The sequence below is a fragment of the Solanum pennellii genome, chromosome 12 (assembly GCF_001406875.1).
Source record: "Solanum pennellii chromosome 12, SPENNV200".
Lineage (NCBI taxonomy): Eukaryota > Viridiplantae > Streptophyta > Magnoliopsida > Solanales > Solanaceae > Solanum > Solanum pennellii.
The window spans coordinates 5,170,406-5,186,005 of NC_028648.1; the positions used below are offsets into that span (position 1 = coordinate 5,170,406).

The 15,600-nt window shown below is 30.4% G+C and overlaps 4 protein-coding genes across 6 annotated transcripts; 2 read left to right on the plus strand and 2 right to left on the minus strand.

Moving 5' to 3' along the window:
• Nucleotides 1-149: 149 nt before the first annotated feature.
• On the plus strand, nucleotides 150-6,317 carry LOC107005291 (kinesin-like protein KIN-14Q). Of its 3 annotated transcripts, none has more exons than XM_027913265.1 (19): nucleotides 150-453; nucleotides 534-611; nucleotides 717-767; nucleotides 856-1,424; nucleotides 1,519-1,687; nucleotides 1,806-1,867; nucleotides 1,952-2,153; nucleotides 2,230-2,306; nucleotides 2,388-2,490; nucleotides 2,585-2,683; nucleotides 2,771-2,947; nucleotides 3,490-3,769; nucleotides 4,002-4,163; nucleotides 4,247-4,462; nucleotides 4,547-4,584; nucleotides 4,668-4,831; nucleotides 4,930-5,055; nucleotides 5,145-5,494; nucleotides 5,557-6,317. In XM_027913265.1, the coding sequence occupies exons 1-19, from the start codon at nucleotides 363-365 to the stop codon at nucleotides 6,029-6,031; spliced, it is 3,489 nt and encodes a 1,162-aa protein (XP_027769066.1). In that variant the 5' UTR covers nucleotides 150-362; the 3' UTR covers nucleotides 6,032-6,317. The 3 variants fall into 3 exon arrangements, with proteins under 3 accessions (XP_027769066.1, XP_027769067.1, XP_027769065.1); XM_027913264.1 differs by having other exon boundaries at nucleotides 363-453; nucleotides 714-767; XM_027913266.1 differs by lacking the exon at nucleotides 717-767.
• A 1,879-nt stretch (nucleotides 6,318-8,196) lies between these two features.
• LOC107006732 (probable glutathione S-transferase) lies at nucleotides 8,197-9,514 on the plus strand. Its single transcript, XM_015205246.2, has 2 exons — nucleotides 8,197-8,542; nucleotides 8,994-9,514. The coding sequence occupies exons 1-2, from the start codon at nucleotides 8,225-8,227 to the stop codon at nucleotides 9,336-9,338; spliced, it is 663 nt and encodes a 220-aa protein (XP_015060732.1). The 5' UTR covers nucleotides 8,197-8,224; the 3' UTR covers nucleotides 9,339-9,514.
• Nucleotides 9,515-10,380: 866 nt separating this feature from the next.
• Nucleotides 10,381-11,907, minus strand: LOC107006720 (glutathione S-transferase U19-like). The gene is made up of 2 exons (XM_015205235.1): nucleotides 11,543-11,907; nucleotides 10,381-10,994 (listed from the first exon to the last, which is right to left on the minus strand). The coding sequence occupies exons 1-2, from the start codon at nucleotides 11,855-11,857 to the stop codon at nucleotides 10,650-10,652; spliced, it is 660 nt and encodes a 219-aa protein (XP_015060721.1). The 5' UTR covers nucleotides 11,858-11,907; the 3' UTR covers nucleotides 10,381-10,649.
• A 1,151-nt stretch (nucleotides 11,908-13,058) lies between these two features.
• Nucleotides 13,059-14,842, minus strand: LOC107006652 (glutathione S-transferase U25-like). The gene is made up of 2 exons (XM_015205169.2): nucleotides 14,374-14,842; nucleotides 13,059-13,833 (listed from the first exon to the last, which is right to left on the minus strand). The coding sequence occupies exons 1-2, from the start codon at nucleotides 14,692-14,694 to the stop codon at nucleotides 13,486-13,488; spliced, it is 669 nt and encodes a 222-aa protein (XP_015060655.1). The 5' UTR covers nucleotides 14,695-14,842; the 3' UTR covers nucleotides 13,059-13,485.
• Between the last annotated feature and the right edge of the window lie 758 nt (nucleotides 14,843-15,600).

A 15,600-nucleotide genomic window follows, 5' to 3' on the forward strand; every position in this document is an offset into this window, starting at 1 on the left:
TAATAAACAAAAAGTATCGCTAAAATCAGTAATTATTTTTTAAAATGTATTAATTTATGTAATTTTTCCAAAGTTTAATTAGAATCCCAGGTAGTATAAGCCCATTTAGAATTATATTATTGTCCCGGTCTACTTTTTTTTTCAAATTTCAAAAAACAGAGCAACGTTCGTTTTTCATCATAACACTGAAAACTGGAGAAATCACCGGCCTTTCGAAGGCAACTTTTTTTCCCTTCATCTCTCTCTCTCTCTATCTGTGAAGATTGTAAAAAGCATCAAAACCCCTTTTTTCCCTTTTTCTTGATTACCCATTACCCTTTTTTTTTCATTTCAAAACTCTCAGATTTGCCCCCTTTTTATCAATGGATGTTGGTGACTGGCATGATCCACTTCTTATTACTGACGCTTCTTCCCAACAACAACAACAACTATCGCTTAGCTTTAACAAATACTGTAAGCTATTTGATTTGTATATAAACATAAATTGGTGTTAGTTTTTGTAGCTTATTGTCTTACTCTGTTTATTTTGGCAGACCCCTTTTCGTTGTCGTGTGATTTAGGAAATACAGTGATGGAAGATTCTGATTGTTGTACCCCAATCAAGATTGAAGGTAATTATGCAAACCCTTTTTGGAGTATTACTCAATTCTTGAAAAAGGGGATTTTTTTTTTATTGTTTGATTGTGGTTTATGTGTATTGATTTGGTTGTTAGAAGGGTGTATTGCTGGAAATTTCAAGGACCCAGTTGCAGAAAGTGTGATTAATGGTGGGATGTTTTTGAAAAGATTTGATTTTTTTTCTTGGGGTTTTTTCAAGATTTTGAATTATTGATTGTTTCTTGAAATTTTTACTAGGTAGAGATGTGTTGGGGTTTTCATTAACATCTCCTGATTTGGTGATTTGTACTGGATCACCGGATATTCCTGCTCGAAGCTATGGAGATTCACCTGAGTTTTTGAAGGGTTGCTCCATTTCTCTAGAAAATGGAATTAAGGGTTCTGAAGAGGTTCAAGCTGCTACAAAGTTGTTCACAGATTGGCAGGGATCAAAGGATGAAGATTCGTGTGCGCCAGCTGATTTTGAGCTTCCTTCTCCACCAGGGGTTGAAGAGAATTCATCTGAACTTTCAGTGCCTATAGTTAGCATTAATGTTGGATCAACAGATTGCATCAGTTCTGAGAGTGGCATTCAGTTTTCGGAGGATAAATATTTCTGTGGAGGCAATGTTCTGAGTACTGACACTAGAATTGAGGAGAGTATATGTGCTAGTGTATATCAGACTGCACGTGTTGGGAATTTTTCATACCACTTTAACAATATAAGTGCTGGATTTTATCTAGTTGATCTGCATTTTGTGGAGATAGTCTTGACTGATGGTTCTACTGGAGATAGAGTCTTTGATGTTTACATTCAACAGCACAAGGTGAGAATCAGTCACCTTTAGTCTAATTATCGTCCTTGCGTGTTATGCAAATGCTGCAGTTTTAATGTTGGATTTGAGCTGAAATTTTGTGTAGGCTATTTCGTCATTAGATATCCTTGCTCGTGTGGGAGCAAATAAACCCCTGCTGATATCTGACCTTGAAGCTCATGTTGATGGTGAAGAAGGGATTTCCATAAGATTTGAAGGGGTAATAGGAATGCCAATTGTTTGTGGCATTTCTATAAGGAAACATTCTTCGAGATGTAAGTTGAGAAATTATTAGAATGTCTAGCTATTTTTTAATATCTTGTGATTCGTTTCCATGCCATCATTTTCTTGACATACTGATAAACTAGAGTAACTTGTATGCTTGTATATCAGGTACTGGAGAGTGTGAATTATTTGAATTTTCTGAAAATTCTCCACAAAGAAACTCAGTAGAGGTTTGAGTCTTTAATGGCCTACTTATTGTGTGGTTAAGAATCATTAGATGCTCGAATTAATATGCGTGTTTTGCTATTATCTAGGTAAATGGTGATATTAAGGCAGCTGGAAAGCTTCAATTAGCAAATGTATCTCGGGAAAAGGAACTGGAAGAAGTAAAGAGGCAGGTGGAGGAACTTAAAAGGGAGAATGAACTGAAATGCAAAGAATGTGCTGAAGCTTGTAGGTCCTTAAAGGAGCTTCAGAATGAGCTCATGCGCAAATCAATGCACGTTGGATCACTCGGTACAGAAATATCTACTCTTCAATAGAACTGCTTAAACTTTTCCAAAACTAATATGTTAATATTGCTTGTCTATAGCTTTTGCAATTGAGGGCCAAGTGAAAGAAAAGAGCAAGTGGTTTTCATCCTTGAGAGATCTGACAAGGAATTTGAAGGTAACTAATTTTTATGCTTGTTTCATATATTTCTCGTACCTTATAAGGAAATTTATTGAGTTTATTTGTTTTTTTCTGCAGATTTTGAAAATGGATCAGATTAAAGCATCCGAGGAAGCTTCAACATATAAGCAGCAATTCCTAGCAGATTTTGCAGATATGAGCTCTACCATTCAGTCCAAATGTAAATATGTTTTAGCCACTGGAGTTCACTTATGTTAATAGCTTCGTTGGAAATGAAGTTTATGAGTTTGTCATTCCTCTTCTTATGATCACAGTAAAGGAACAAGTTGAATTGCACGAAGATCTCAAGATCAAGTTCATCAAGGGTGTTAAGGAACAGAAGGAACTTTATAACAAAGTTTTGGATTTAAAAGGTAGGGGATCAGTATGTTACAACACTTGTAAGAGCGAGCAATTAGTTCGATATCATATACTTGTTTAACTCTATTGGGTTGCTTCAGGGAACATTAGGGTCTTTTGCCGGTGTAGGCCTTTGAACACCGAAGAGACAGCTGCAGGAGCTTCAATGACAGTTGACTTTGAAGCTGCAAAGGATGGGGAACTCACTGTGAAGTCCAACGGCACGTCTAAAAAGACCTTCAAATTTGATGCTATTTTTAGCCCCCAAGCCAACCAAGGTAACTACATCACATGCAGTCTTGATGTAAGTTGAGACTATTGCAAGCAATTACCTAAGGAGCATAGTGCTAAGTTAAGAATACTGCTGAAAGAGAAGTGCTAGAAAGAGTACTTCATTATCTGAGGGAGCATCTTCAATGGTGTACTAAAAGACCCTCTATGGGACTAATTTAAGAATAATGCTAGACTTTCACTTTAACTAAATTTATGATAGTTGTCAACAAGTGATCTGACTAATGGTTTTGAATCCAAGGAATGTAATCCGTTCTCAAGAAAAAAGAGTTCATGGGGTTAGAAAACCATCCAATTTGGAGGCATTAACAGGAAACAAGTCCTTGATCTAAAACATATCTGAAGTTATTGTCTCTAAATAACATGTACAGAAAAAGATTCATTATTACGATCTGGATAAGTGTAAGCACACAACAAATATAAATAAGTTGTTGCCAACATATCTATAATACTGTAGCAACCAATTATTTTGATGAAGTGTCATTTTCTCCCTATTTACATGATTTCCTCTAACTTGTTATTACAATAGCTGAAGTATTTGAAGACACTGCTCCCCTGGCAACCTCAGTTCTAGATGGGTACAATGCTTGCATATTTGCCTATGGCCAGACAGGTACTGGCAAGACATTTACAATGGAAGGCACAGAAGAATCTCGTGGGGTCAATTACCGAACTCTTGAGGAGCTATTCCGCATTATTGAGGAGCGAAAGAATGCAGTTCGTTATGAAATATCAGTGAGCGTCTTGGAAGTATACAATGAGCAGATTCGGGATTTGCTTGTTTCAGGATCTCAACAAGGCGTGAAAAGGTAGCTATAAAATAATCTTCTCACTTTGTTTACAAGCTAGTGGAGTTATACTTCAGAGAGTTGCCAAGCTATTAAGAACGAAGAGAACAATGTATCTTGTAAAATATGATTGTTTATCAGTTAACAATAGTTGTATGGCCGAGAATGATTCCTGTGGTGGGCTACAGAAAATTCGACTCTAATCCTAAACTACCATATGACAGTTTCATGTTGGTTCCGTGATTTTATTTAGGCTTGAAATCAAGCAAGATGGAGAAGGAATGCATCATGTTCCTGGACTAGTTGAGGCCCACGTGAATAATATGAATGAAGTTTGGGAAGCTTTACGAACTGGTAGCAATGCGAGGGCAGTTGGATCAACCAATGCAAATGAGCACAGCAGCCGATCACATTGGTTTGTGCATCATAATTTATAGTAGATTTTCTTTTGTTTACACATTATGTCACTATTACTAATCAGGTACATTGTGTGTGTAGCATACATTGTGTAATGGTTAAGGGAGAGAATTTGCTAAACGGGGAATCCACAAGAAGCAAACTATGGCTAATTGATCTAGCAGGAAGTGAGAGGATAGCTAAGACAGAAGTACAGGGTGAAAGGCTAAAAGAAACCCAAAATATAAACAGATCTCTTTCTGCCCTTGGAGATGTGATATCTTCACTTGCAACAAAAAGCGCCCATATTCCATTCCGGTACTTGCAATATTCTTGTGCACATTCTCAATATATTTTGTAATATCTTCCTTTTGTGATGTTTTTTTTCTCATCGTCTTATAGGAATTCGAAACTTACTCATTTGCTCCAAGACTCACTAGGTATTTCTCTTTGATTTGCTTGATTCATGAACTTCAGAAGAAACTATAAACAACTAGGACCTGATAAGCTCTTTATTTTACAGGAGGAGATTCAAAAACATTGATGTTTGTACAGATCAGTCCTAATGAGAATGACTTGAGTGAGACTCTTTGCTCATTAAATTTTGCAAGTCGAGTTCGAGGTATAGAGCTAGGTCCAGCAAAAAAGCAAGTGGACAGTGTGGAGCTTCTGAAATACAAACAGATGGTAGCATAAATTTCTGTTTCGAAATTTACAAAAAAAAGTTAAAAGTTTCCTCTAAACTCTAGTCTCCTGCCTTACGGAAATTATATTTACCTTGTCAGGTCGAAAAGGGCAAACAAGATATGAAGAACAAAGATTTTCAGATGAAAAAGATGGAGGATACAGTTCATGGTTTGGATATTAAGTTAAAGGAAAAGGATATGAAAAACAAAAGCCTTCAGGACAAGGTCTGAATTCAAACTTTATTCAGATATGTGAAGTTTGAAATTGTTACATACCACATTTTAGCTGATTAGGCTGTTAATATAATGTGCAGATTAAAGAACTAGAAGCACAACTTCTTGTAGAGAGAAAACTTGCTCGACAGCACGTTGACTCTAAAATTGCTGAACAGTTTCAGCAACAGCATCATATCAGACAACAGAATGAGGAGGAAGATGCAGCACCTACGAGGCTACCACTTGCCAGCAAAATTTCTGCTCTGAAGACTTATGATGAAAATAAGTTCCCACTTAATATAACTCGACCACTAACTGAGAACAATTCCTACAAACTCTCGGTGCCTTCTGCTAATGTAGATTGTGCTTTGAAGCACAATGACCTGACAGAAAAAGAAAACAAGGAAAACAATCCAGATATTGATGAACAACCAGTCGTTCTAAAGAGGTCGGGGAGAGCTTCTATGTGTCCCATTNAAATATTGATGAACAACCAGTCGTTCTAAAGAGGTCGGGGAGAGCTTCTATGTGTCCCATTGCACACAGGATTCTTCCTACACCTGCTCCACGCCGTAACTCTCTAATTCCCATACGCACTCTATCAGCTGTACCTAAGTTGCCTCCTCCACTTTTTCCATTGAGATCAATTCAATCAGAGGAGATGGAAGATGCTGACGGAGTTGATTCAAAATGCTTACCTGAACCAACTCCACAGGATAGTCCTAAAGAGCTTAAGACAGCCAGTAAGAAGCTCAACAGTGTCTTGCGACGAAGTCTTCAGAAGAAAATGCAGTTCAAGTCACCTATGCAACAGAACATCAGAAGAGTTGGCGTCAACGTGGGAATGGAGAAAGTTAGGATCTCTATAGGTAGTAGGGGAAGAATGGCTCAAAGAGTGATGCTTGGTAATGCTAGAAGAGTTCCAAAAGAAAATCAGCAGAAGCAAAGATGGAATATTGGAACAGCCAACAAAGCTGTTCTATGATTCTGATTCTTTATTTTAGTACTTGTTTATTCTGAACTCTAACTAATTGAAGATGCTTCTTGCATGCATTTTGCAGCAACACAGAAACTGAAAAAAAAAGAAGGAAAAAATGGTTTGTTGATTGCTCAACCTAAAGCCACTTTACACCTTGTTTGTGGATGGTTGTTACCCGTTGTATTGTATTGTCAGTTTAAATACAATATTTGTTTTGATTGTTACTTATATAAATGTATCGTATCGTTTAAATCAATGATTACGTAACAATGAAAAGACTCATTTTATGTGACAACTAATTTGCTACCTTAATATTTTCTTCTCATATTGTCTTTGTTTATTATTTAATAATTATTTTTAATCTTTTACACTACGTTTTCAATTTTCATAGTTGCTTTACCTCGTATCCTACTTTTCTTATAAGTTTATCATTCAAATTATAAATATCTGACATTATTCATTCCCTCTTATATTCATGCATGCACTTAGGCTATATCATTCAGTATACAAAGATATAAAAATAAAAATTGCAAGGGAGTGTGTTCATTCGATATAATTTCACTTGTATAAGAACGAAAAAAAATCAAAAGATGAAGAGAGGCGAGTGATTATAATTTTGAGGCGAAAAATTAAAAACCTCTCAAATATATAAATATTTATGTGAATAATCCACTTAAATCCAGTTCAACTCACTAATTTAATATTCCTAAATTGGATTAAATATTGAGTGAGTTATGATTTTATATTTACTATTTATTAATTCAATTTATTTTATGTCACTCAATTATAGTCCAACTTGCTGACACCACTAACGTCAAGAAAAAGCTTCAATATTCAATATTATACAAACAGTATCAAATGTCTATTATTTTTTTAACTTTTCGTATTTCAAGTAATTTCTTAAAAAAATATTTTTTTTATATTTATAAATATTTAATTATTATTTTACTTTTAATAAAACAATTAAAATTATATAAATATTTAAGACTTATTTTAGATTATAAATATTAGAAAAATATTCTTTCTTAATTTTTATATTCAAAACAAATAATATCACGTAAAATTAAAAAAATATATATAATAATTTAAGATCAAATCATTTTACCTGCCACTTTGTTTCTTTGGATGAAGTTAAACTTATCATATTGAAGGTTCAAGTTTCGAGGATTACATTGATAGTCGGAGATCTCTGATTCGAATTTTCGTTATAGAAAAATATATTAAAAAATATATTTTTTAATTGAAAAAGTAATGCAGATATTAAACATCGATTAAAATTGTAGCTTTTGGATCTCATCAAATCTTTGCAAAGCTAATAATGTTTTTTGACCTATTAAGAAAATATTTGGGATTCTTTTATGAAACAAATATTAAAGAATATTGTATTGGTAGTAAAGGCAAAACATATAAATCATATTATAATAAGTCACTGATTGCATTAAATAAATGTAAAAGCACACACAAAAAAAAAACGAATAAAGAATGTCAAGATCAATTAGTGACCAAGGATTACAATAATATATCATAGGGAATTCTTATGAGTGAATATATTCTTTTACAATTTTTGATTTATTAAAGTATGTTTAGAAAAAAAAATTAACTAATATGAGACGAAGAAAATAGATAGTAATAAAAGATTGTCCAGAAACACATTAAAGGGACACAAAAGTTCGTTAATCTAGGATTAGATTTAATACTTTACATATTTAAATTAATATATTTGAAGCGTAAATAATATAAGATGATCCGTCGTTGAATGATCTCCAAAATCACATCGGAATGTGCTTGGTTTTTGATACAGGATCAAAATTGTACATGAAGTCTTGACACAATCTCAAATGCTAGTTTATCAAGTAAAATTTATCGAAAACCATAGGAAGGATTGCAAAATCCACATATATCCCATCAATATATATGACTTTATTTTAATTTCATACACAATCAACATGAATAATATTATACTATCGGTTCATTAAAATAATATCTATAAATGAACCTTATTTGGCATTTGAAAATAAAATATGTTAATTTAGTATCATTTAAAAAGACGACGATAATATAATATAAAAATTATTTACACTGATGATGATGCACATTACTCTAAAAAAAAAACTCTTTATATAGTGCCTCATATCAATAGTCAATACTCATCAATAATAACATTAGTATTCAATTTTTTTTTTTAATCTCTAAAATAGAATGGAAGAAGAAGTAATTTTATTAGATTTTTGGTGTAGTATGTATGGTATGAGGGCAAGAATTGCACTTGAAGAAAAAGGTGTAAAATATGAATACAAAGAAGAAGATTTGAAGAACAAAAGCCCTTTGCTTTTACAAATGAATCCAATTCACAAGAAAATTCCAGTGTTAATTCACAATGGAAAATCAATTTGTGAATCACTTGTTATAATTCAATATATTGATGATGTTTGGAAGGATATTGGTCCTTTGTTAATTCCTAAAGATCCTTATGACAAAGCTCAAGCTTGGTTTTGGTCTGATTATATGAACAATACTGTAAGTTAAAAAAAAAATTAAATTTATTTCTTTTTATTCGCGTTCGAATATAGAGATTTGATTTCGTAGTCCTTATTAACAATACATACTAGTTATAATATGATTGTTTTTAGAGGTGAAGATCACGATTTGAAGGTTGTAAGTTCAGAATTTTAGTGTTTTGAAATGACTAATTTATAATATTCATATATATACAATTAAAAAGGTTTAAAGATTCTATATCTGAATTTACGTTAGACAATACTAATGATTAATGTTTTTTTTTACTTTTTTTTTAAAAAGAAGATCAATATATAGTATTTCCATCACCCTTTTGTTTGAGTTGAACTGATTGATGGTAGAGATGCTCAATCATTTGAGTGAGCCTCACTTATCGATTAATGTTTTCTTAAGAAATATGTTTTTTTTTTAAAAACAATGCTAAATAATTTCAATTTTGAAAAATATGAAGGTGCATGAATATGCAAGAAAGACATGGGCAACAAAAGGAGAAGAACAAGAGCAAGCAATCAAAGACTTTTTAGGTGGACTTAAATTGCTAGAAGGAGTACTTGGTGACAAACCATATTTTGGAGGTGAAAATTTTGGGTTTCTTGATGTATCTTTGATTGGTTATTATAGTTGGTTTCTTGCCTATGAAACATTTGGAAAATTTAATGTTGAATTAGAATGTCCCAAATTGATTTCATGGGTGAAAAGGTGTTTGGAAAGAGATAGTGTTACTAAGGCACTTCCTGATTCTAAGAAAGTTTGTGAGTTTGTCCTTCACCTTAGGAACAAGATTGGATTGGAATGATCACGAGAATCGTTTTCGTTAAGGAGTATTTAATCGTATCATATATCGAATGATTAAAAAAATAAAAATGAAGACATGAACATGTCTCTTGTTGGATTCTTTTTTAATGTATTTGTGGATTTTACTTATGTAATAAATTTTCTCTTTTTATGATGAAAGAATGGATCTTTTGGCTTTTCTTGATTTCATTGCCCACAAGTAAGTGAGTGACACTCTTCTTTTAGTAATTTCTTATTTTAGCGAGGATAAAGTATACACAGATAGAGGGACGATTTTGAATTGTTAGTAAAAATTACCATCAAGTTGACATACAATAGCATTTAGAAAGGTTCCTAAACCCCAAATTTACACAAAGATTCATTATATTGAATAGAGATTTTAAATGACAACTTGGAATGCTAAATTATAAATTCTATTTATCGTTCACTTTTACTAATTCATTTTAAATTTTTCATATCTCTTAAGAAATAATGACAATGAGTATATACCACTTAGATTTAAAATACTACAGCTATAGCCTATATACAACCAATAAAAAGGATGGGTCGAATTGGTTAATTTTTTTATTGTAAATATAAAAATAGGTACTATTTAGTTCAATTTTTTTTTCACACTTAATTTTTAAAATTTTATATTTTAATCTAGAAGAAAATTGTAAAAACAAAAACAAACCAATAACTCTTGCAAGAGAGTATCCAATTAATAGATAATTTGCTAAAAGATATTACTTAATTACTACATATTCTCTATTATTGATTGAATCTTACCTTCAATATTCTTTGAGTTAGTTTTATGTCTTAATTATAAAGTTTTATGATTAGTTTAGTTTAATTTGTTACAAAACAAACCTTCACATTTTTGCTCCACAAGAAACAATTCTAAATATCAACTAAACAAACCATTTTGATGTTTCAAAGTCAATAAAATACCGCTCGAATCATATTCTAATAAAATAAAGAACACAAGAATAATGAAAATTTTATAATATAAAAAAAATGCGGGCAAGAATATAGAATTTATTTTCTAGCAAATAAAAAACACGAATAATAAAAGTTTTATAATATTATAAAATCTCCTTTCTACCTAAAGTAGTTTTATTACACCAAGACTTACTAGACATCCATCCCTTAATAAAAACATGTATAGATATATTAACAACATTTATTCTATGACTAACTCTATAAGTTTTCAAAAATAAAACATACCAACTATCATACGTAATAATATCTTCGTAGTTGAACTTCATCGAGTCTGTTTATACGAATAGAATGAAAAGATCATAATATAGAGCGCACTTCTCTATATATTTCTCTATGAAAGACCAAAGTGTTGTTTCATTTTTAACACATACTCGTAAACTTTATTTGGTTCCGCTAGAGATTTGGAGACGCTATCTTTATGTATACATTTGTTGGCCCATGCCACAAACTTTGGACACTCTTTCTCTATGTTAAAATTCCCAAATTTCTCAAAAGTTGGGAACCAACTATAGAAAGGAATTAAAGCCAAATCCACAAATCCAAAATTTTCTCCATTGAAATATGTCTTATCTCCTAATTCTTCTTCCAATAGTTTTAGGTATTCTATGAATTCTTTCTTGGCTGCCTCTTGATCTTCTCCTTTTGTAGCCCATATTCTCTTTCCACTATGATAGACCTGAAAAAACATTATCTATTAAGAAATTTCTTTTTTAGTTCAAGTAAACTATATTTCTATCTGACCTCAATTTTAAAATATACAAAAAATAATAATAATAATTATAATATGAATAAAAACGCCTTCGCCTATGTGGATGAACACCAAGTAAAAAAACTAAAATACAAGTAAAATATCTGAACTTTTAGTCTTTATGATTGAAATTCAAACAAAAACAACTAAATTTTATTCATATGTACATGAACTTCAATTATATAATTGAATTAATTTCATGTAAAAAAAAAAAGATATCTCAATTTCAAATATATATACTTGAAATTTAATTATGTGAAAGTTCAGAAATACTGATAGATGTCAATCATCTATTCATATGACTTAAACGTTGATCCCAAAATCAAACGTACACTTCTTATTTAACTAACTAAAATTAGTAAAATCACCCTCAACTACCTACAAACCTGTTAAAGTAAAATTTTAATATCTTTATATTTACGCCAACTATTTTTTAATAATAAAAGAAAATATAATGTATAGATGTAATTGTATACCTTTTTGTCAATAAAATCAGCCCAAAACCTAGCTTGAGCCCTCTTATAAGGATCAAAAGGCATCAAAGGAGATTTGTCCTTCCAAACTTCATCTATATACTCAACAATTATAAGTGACTCACAAATTGGTTTTCCATTATGAATTAACACTGGAATTTTCTTATGAATTGGATTCATTTGTAATAAAAGTGAACTTTTATTACTCAAATCTTCCTCTTTGTATTCATATTGAATCCCTTTTTCATGTAATGCAATTCTTACCCTCATACCAAACATACTCACATAAGCACTCAAAAGAACAACTTCATTACTCATTTTTTGATATAATTAAAAGATATACTAAATGAAATTAAAATATATGTGATGAACACTTAAATAGAAAATTATGTCTATAAATAGAGTTTGTTGATTGTTCTATCAAGAATGACTACATATTTCTAGGAACTTCTCTTATAATCTAGAATTTTTTAAAATTTAATTTTATGTTTATATTCGAGATAAAACACTTCATAACACATGTAAATTTTAAAAATAAATTTAATTGATCATTATTATCTTAAAGAAATGAATGACTTTACTATAAATAGGAAATATGATTAGTCATAGGTTGGTGAGGCTTTAATTTACTCCCTTATTTGTCGTGTTGCGTTTATTAAAAGTTAATTTAACTAATTTTTAAAAGAAAATTAAATTAATTAATTCGATATTTTAAATAAAAAAAAATTAGATATTCTAAAATTATATGAAAGTACTATAAATTACAACTTTTTACATATTAATATAATGAAAAAGTACATCTTAAAATTTAGTCAAAATTTTTATAGTTGACTTTAAAAATAGAAATCATGACAAACAATACCAGACGAATGGAGTAATTTATTTTGTATTATCAAGAATGCCCTACATCTTTCTGGACCTTGTCTTTTAAAATCTGGAAAATAAAAATAAAAATTGGATAATCATTATCCTTATAGTTATATTATATTAATATATATGTGTTGTGTCATCAAAATCCTGAATAATAAGACAATTTGAATTAGTATTAAATAAGTCTAAATTAGTCTCTCAGATGGAGAATCATTTTCATTTAAAAACAGTTTACTCCTCAATTATGTAAGATTTTTTAATATAAATCTATATTTGATCAAATTTTAATATAAATATCAAACGAAAAATAATATATATATATATATATGTATACATATCTATAAACGTAGAGTTTAAATTTCGTAACCGTACAATTTACACTATAATCATACATTATAAAACTTCTTGAGTATGGTCACATATATATTAAGTAGTTTTAAAAATATTTTTTATATATAGAGCACGATCGATACGTAAAATTATTGCTAGGAATATGAACACATAGGTGAACTCATGTTCCTTCATATAGATACACTACTCTTAATACTTTTCATTTACGTGATTTCACATCTTCTATGATCTTAGGAGCACTAGTCGTCATGGCCCAAACGAAAGTAAAAAGACTTCTAGCTCATAGTTCAATTGGACATGTAGGTTACATTTGTACTGGTTTCTCATGTGAAACCATAGAAGGAATTCAATCACTACTAATTGGTATCTTTATTTATGCATCAATGACGATAGATGCATTTGCCATAGTTTTAGCATTACGGCAAACCCATGTCAAATATATAGCTGATTTGGGCGCTCTATCCAATATTTAACCGTATTAACTAGTATTATTACAAGGAGGATGAATACATAGGTAGTGAACTCGTGTTCTTTCATATAAATACACTCTTTATCAATTAATATTCATATTTATCATTTACGTGACTTCAACGTGTATATGTATCGACTGATAAGGAAAATGTTAAATCATTAGACCCTTTCACAATTCATTATATGGTTCCACCTCAAAATATGTGATACGTTTGATCTTTAAACATAAAATTCTGAATCCGTCTTGGTGTTGACTAACCATGTGACCAACCTTTCTTGAAATCCAAATAAGCTTGGTAGACTTGATCTGAAGTAGGAAGTGACTTGGATACTGAGTCTCTATTCAAACACCTTTCTCCCCACACCACTAACTTGGGACATTCTACTTCAATTGTGTTGAAATTTGCAAAGGTCTTGAAGACAATGAACCAATTGTAGAAAGGAACAAGTGCAATGTCTACAAATCCAAATACATCTCCTCCAAAATAAAGTTTATCTCCAAGTTCTTCTTCCAAAAACTTTGACCATTCTACAAGTTCTTTCTTGCCATTTTCTTGCTCTTCATTTTGCCCCATCCATACCTTTACACTTGACCCATGTACCTAAAATTAATGCTTTGTAGGGTTATTCCTTTTTATTTTTTTAAACTTTATATCAAGTCAAAAAAACGAACAAATTAAAACAGAAAAAGTATTAATTTATGTTATACCTTCTCCGTTTAAAAAAGAATAACCTAAATTTATTTGAAACAGAATTTAAGAAAAGAAAGAAAGACAATTTTTAATCTTGTGGTTCTAACTTAAATTTAAATTTATGTCAAATCCCAAAATGTTCTTTAATCTTATGGTCTTAAATATGCCACGTGAAAAGTTAAAGTGTTATCTAAAAAATAATGGGGTCATTCTTTTTTAAACAAACTAAAAAGAAAATAAATTCATTCTTTTTTAAACGAAAGAAATATATATATACACTGAATGACTAGATTCTGCATAACTATGTATAACTGGTTCATATGATACTAATACATATATAACTCTAACCACCGATAAAACAATCCCTCAGTCTATACAAGTTAATCAAATCACACAAACATACAAGTTTACATATGAAATGAATTAAGGAAGAGTTAAAAAGTCCTTTACCTTTTTATTGATAAAGTCAACCAAGAACCTAGCTTTAGCTCTTTGATAAGGTTCATAGGGCAATAAGGGAGAATTATTTTTCCAAATCTCATCAATATATTGAATTATGATATTTGATTCACAAATAGATTTACCCTTGTGAACAAGAACCGGTATTTTGTGATGAACCGGGTTCATTTCCAAAAGCAAATGACTTTTATTAGACAAATCCTCAAACTTGTGGATGTAATTGACTCCCTTTTCAACTAGGGCAATTCTTGCCATTGTTCCAAAAGGACTAGGCCAATAATCTAAAAGTACAACTTCTTCTTCTTGTGTCATGTTTTTTTTTTAAAAAAAAAGTTTGGGATATTATCAAAGGAAGTAGTAGACTTGTAAGAAGAAGAGGTAATTAAGATTGTTGAGGGTTTGTGTGATTCTTTTTATGGTGTGGTAGAGTCATTAAGGAGATAATTATCATTTGATTGAGACAAGGAATAATTATATAAATATTTGAACTTTATACTAATTGAGTTTTTTTTTGTATGATTCTTTTTATGGTGTGTTAGAGTCATTAAGGAGATAATTATCATTTGATTGAGACAACAAAGAGATAATTATGTAAATATTTGAATTTTTTACTAATTGAGTCTTTTTTGTGTGTGATTCTTTTTATGGTGTGCTAGAGTTATTAAGGAGATATTTATTATTTGATTGAGACAAGAAAGAGACAATTATGTAAACATTTGAATTTTTTATTAATTGAATCTTTTTTTCTTTTGTGTTAAAGACTAATCAATTAGAGGGTTATTTGTTTGTGGCTTAACGAAGATTTGAATCTGAATATATAATGATATATTTATTTGTATTGATAGCTAAAAACTTGTTTGATTTGAATGTAATCTTACTTATTAAAGATGTTGAAGAAAGTATTAATATAATATGGAGATATTTTTAAGCTATCGTTCTATTCATATTTATTAGATCATATAATTACAACTATTATTATCATCTGTAACTATTGATTGTCATCATCAACAACTATTTTATCATTACGATTATTATATACCATAATATTGAAACTACTCCTACGACTCTTTTAAAAAGTTCGAATCCTATATTATTTAACAATCCTAATATGATTAGATCTCCTAAGTCATGTATAACTTATACTTTATTGTTATATATAAATGTTGAAAAGTTATATAAATAATGCATTATTTCGTACTATTTTTTTATGAATATCAC

Bases quoted from the DNA above. Each gene is read 5' to 3' on its own strand.
- LOC107006732 (XM_015205246.2), top strand. From the start codon at position 8,225: ATGGAAGAAGAAGTAATTTTATTAGATTTTTGGTGTAGTATGTATGGT. The intron at 8,543-8,993 runs GTAAGTTAAAAA...AAAAATATGAAG, and splicing joins CTGATTATATGAACAATACT to GTGCATGAATATGCAAGAAA.
- LOC107006652 (XM_015205169.2), bottom strand. From the start codon at position 14,694: ATGACACAAGAAGAAGAAGTTGTACTTTTAGATTATTGGCCTAGTCCT. The intron at 13,834-14,373 runs GTAAAGGACTTT...CATTAATTTTAG, and splicing joins TTGACTTTATCAATAAAAAG to GTACATGGGTCAAGTGTAAA.
- LOC107006720 (XM_015205235.1), bottom strand. From the start codon at position 11,857: ATGAGTAATGAAGTTGTTCTTTTGAGTGCTTATGTGAGTATGTTTGGT. The intron at 10,995-11,542 runs GTATACAATTAC...ATGTTTTTTCAG, and splicing joins CTGATTTTATTGACAAAAAG to GTCTATCATAGTGGAAAGAG.
- LOC107005291 (XM_027913264.1), top strand. From the start codon at position 363: ATGGATGTTGGTGACTGGCATGATCCACTTCTTATTACTGACGCTTCT. The intron at 2,684-2,770 runs GTAGGGGATCAG...GGGTTGCTTCAG, and splicing joins CAAAGTTTTGGATTTAAAAG to GGAACATTAGGGTCTTTTGC. The intron at 2,948-3,489 runs GTAACTACATCA...TTATTACAATAG, and splicing joins TAGCCCCCAAGCCAACCAAG to CTGAAGTATTTGAAGACACT.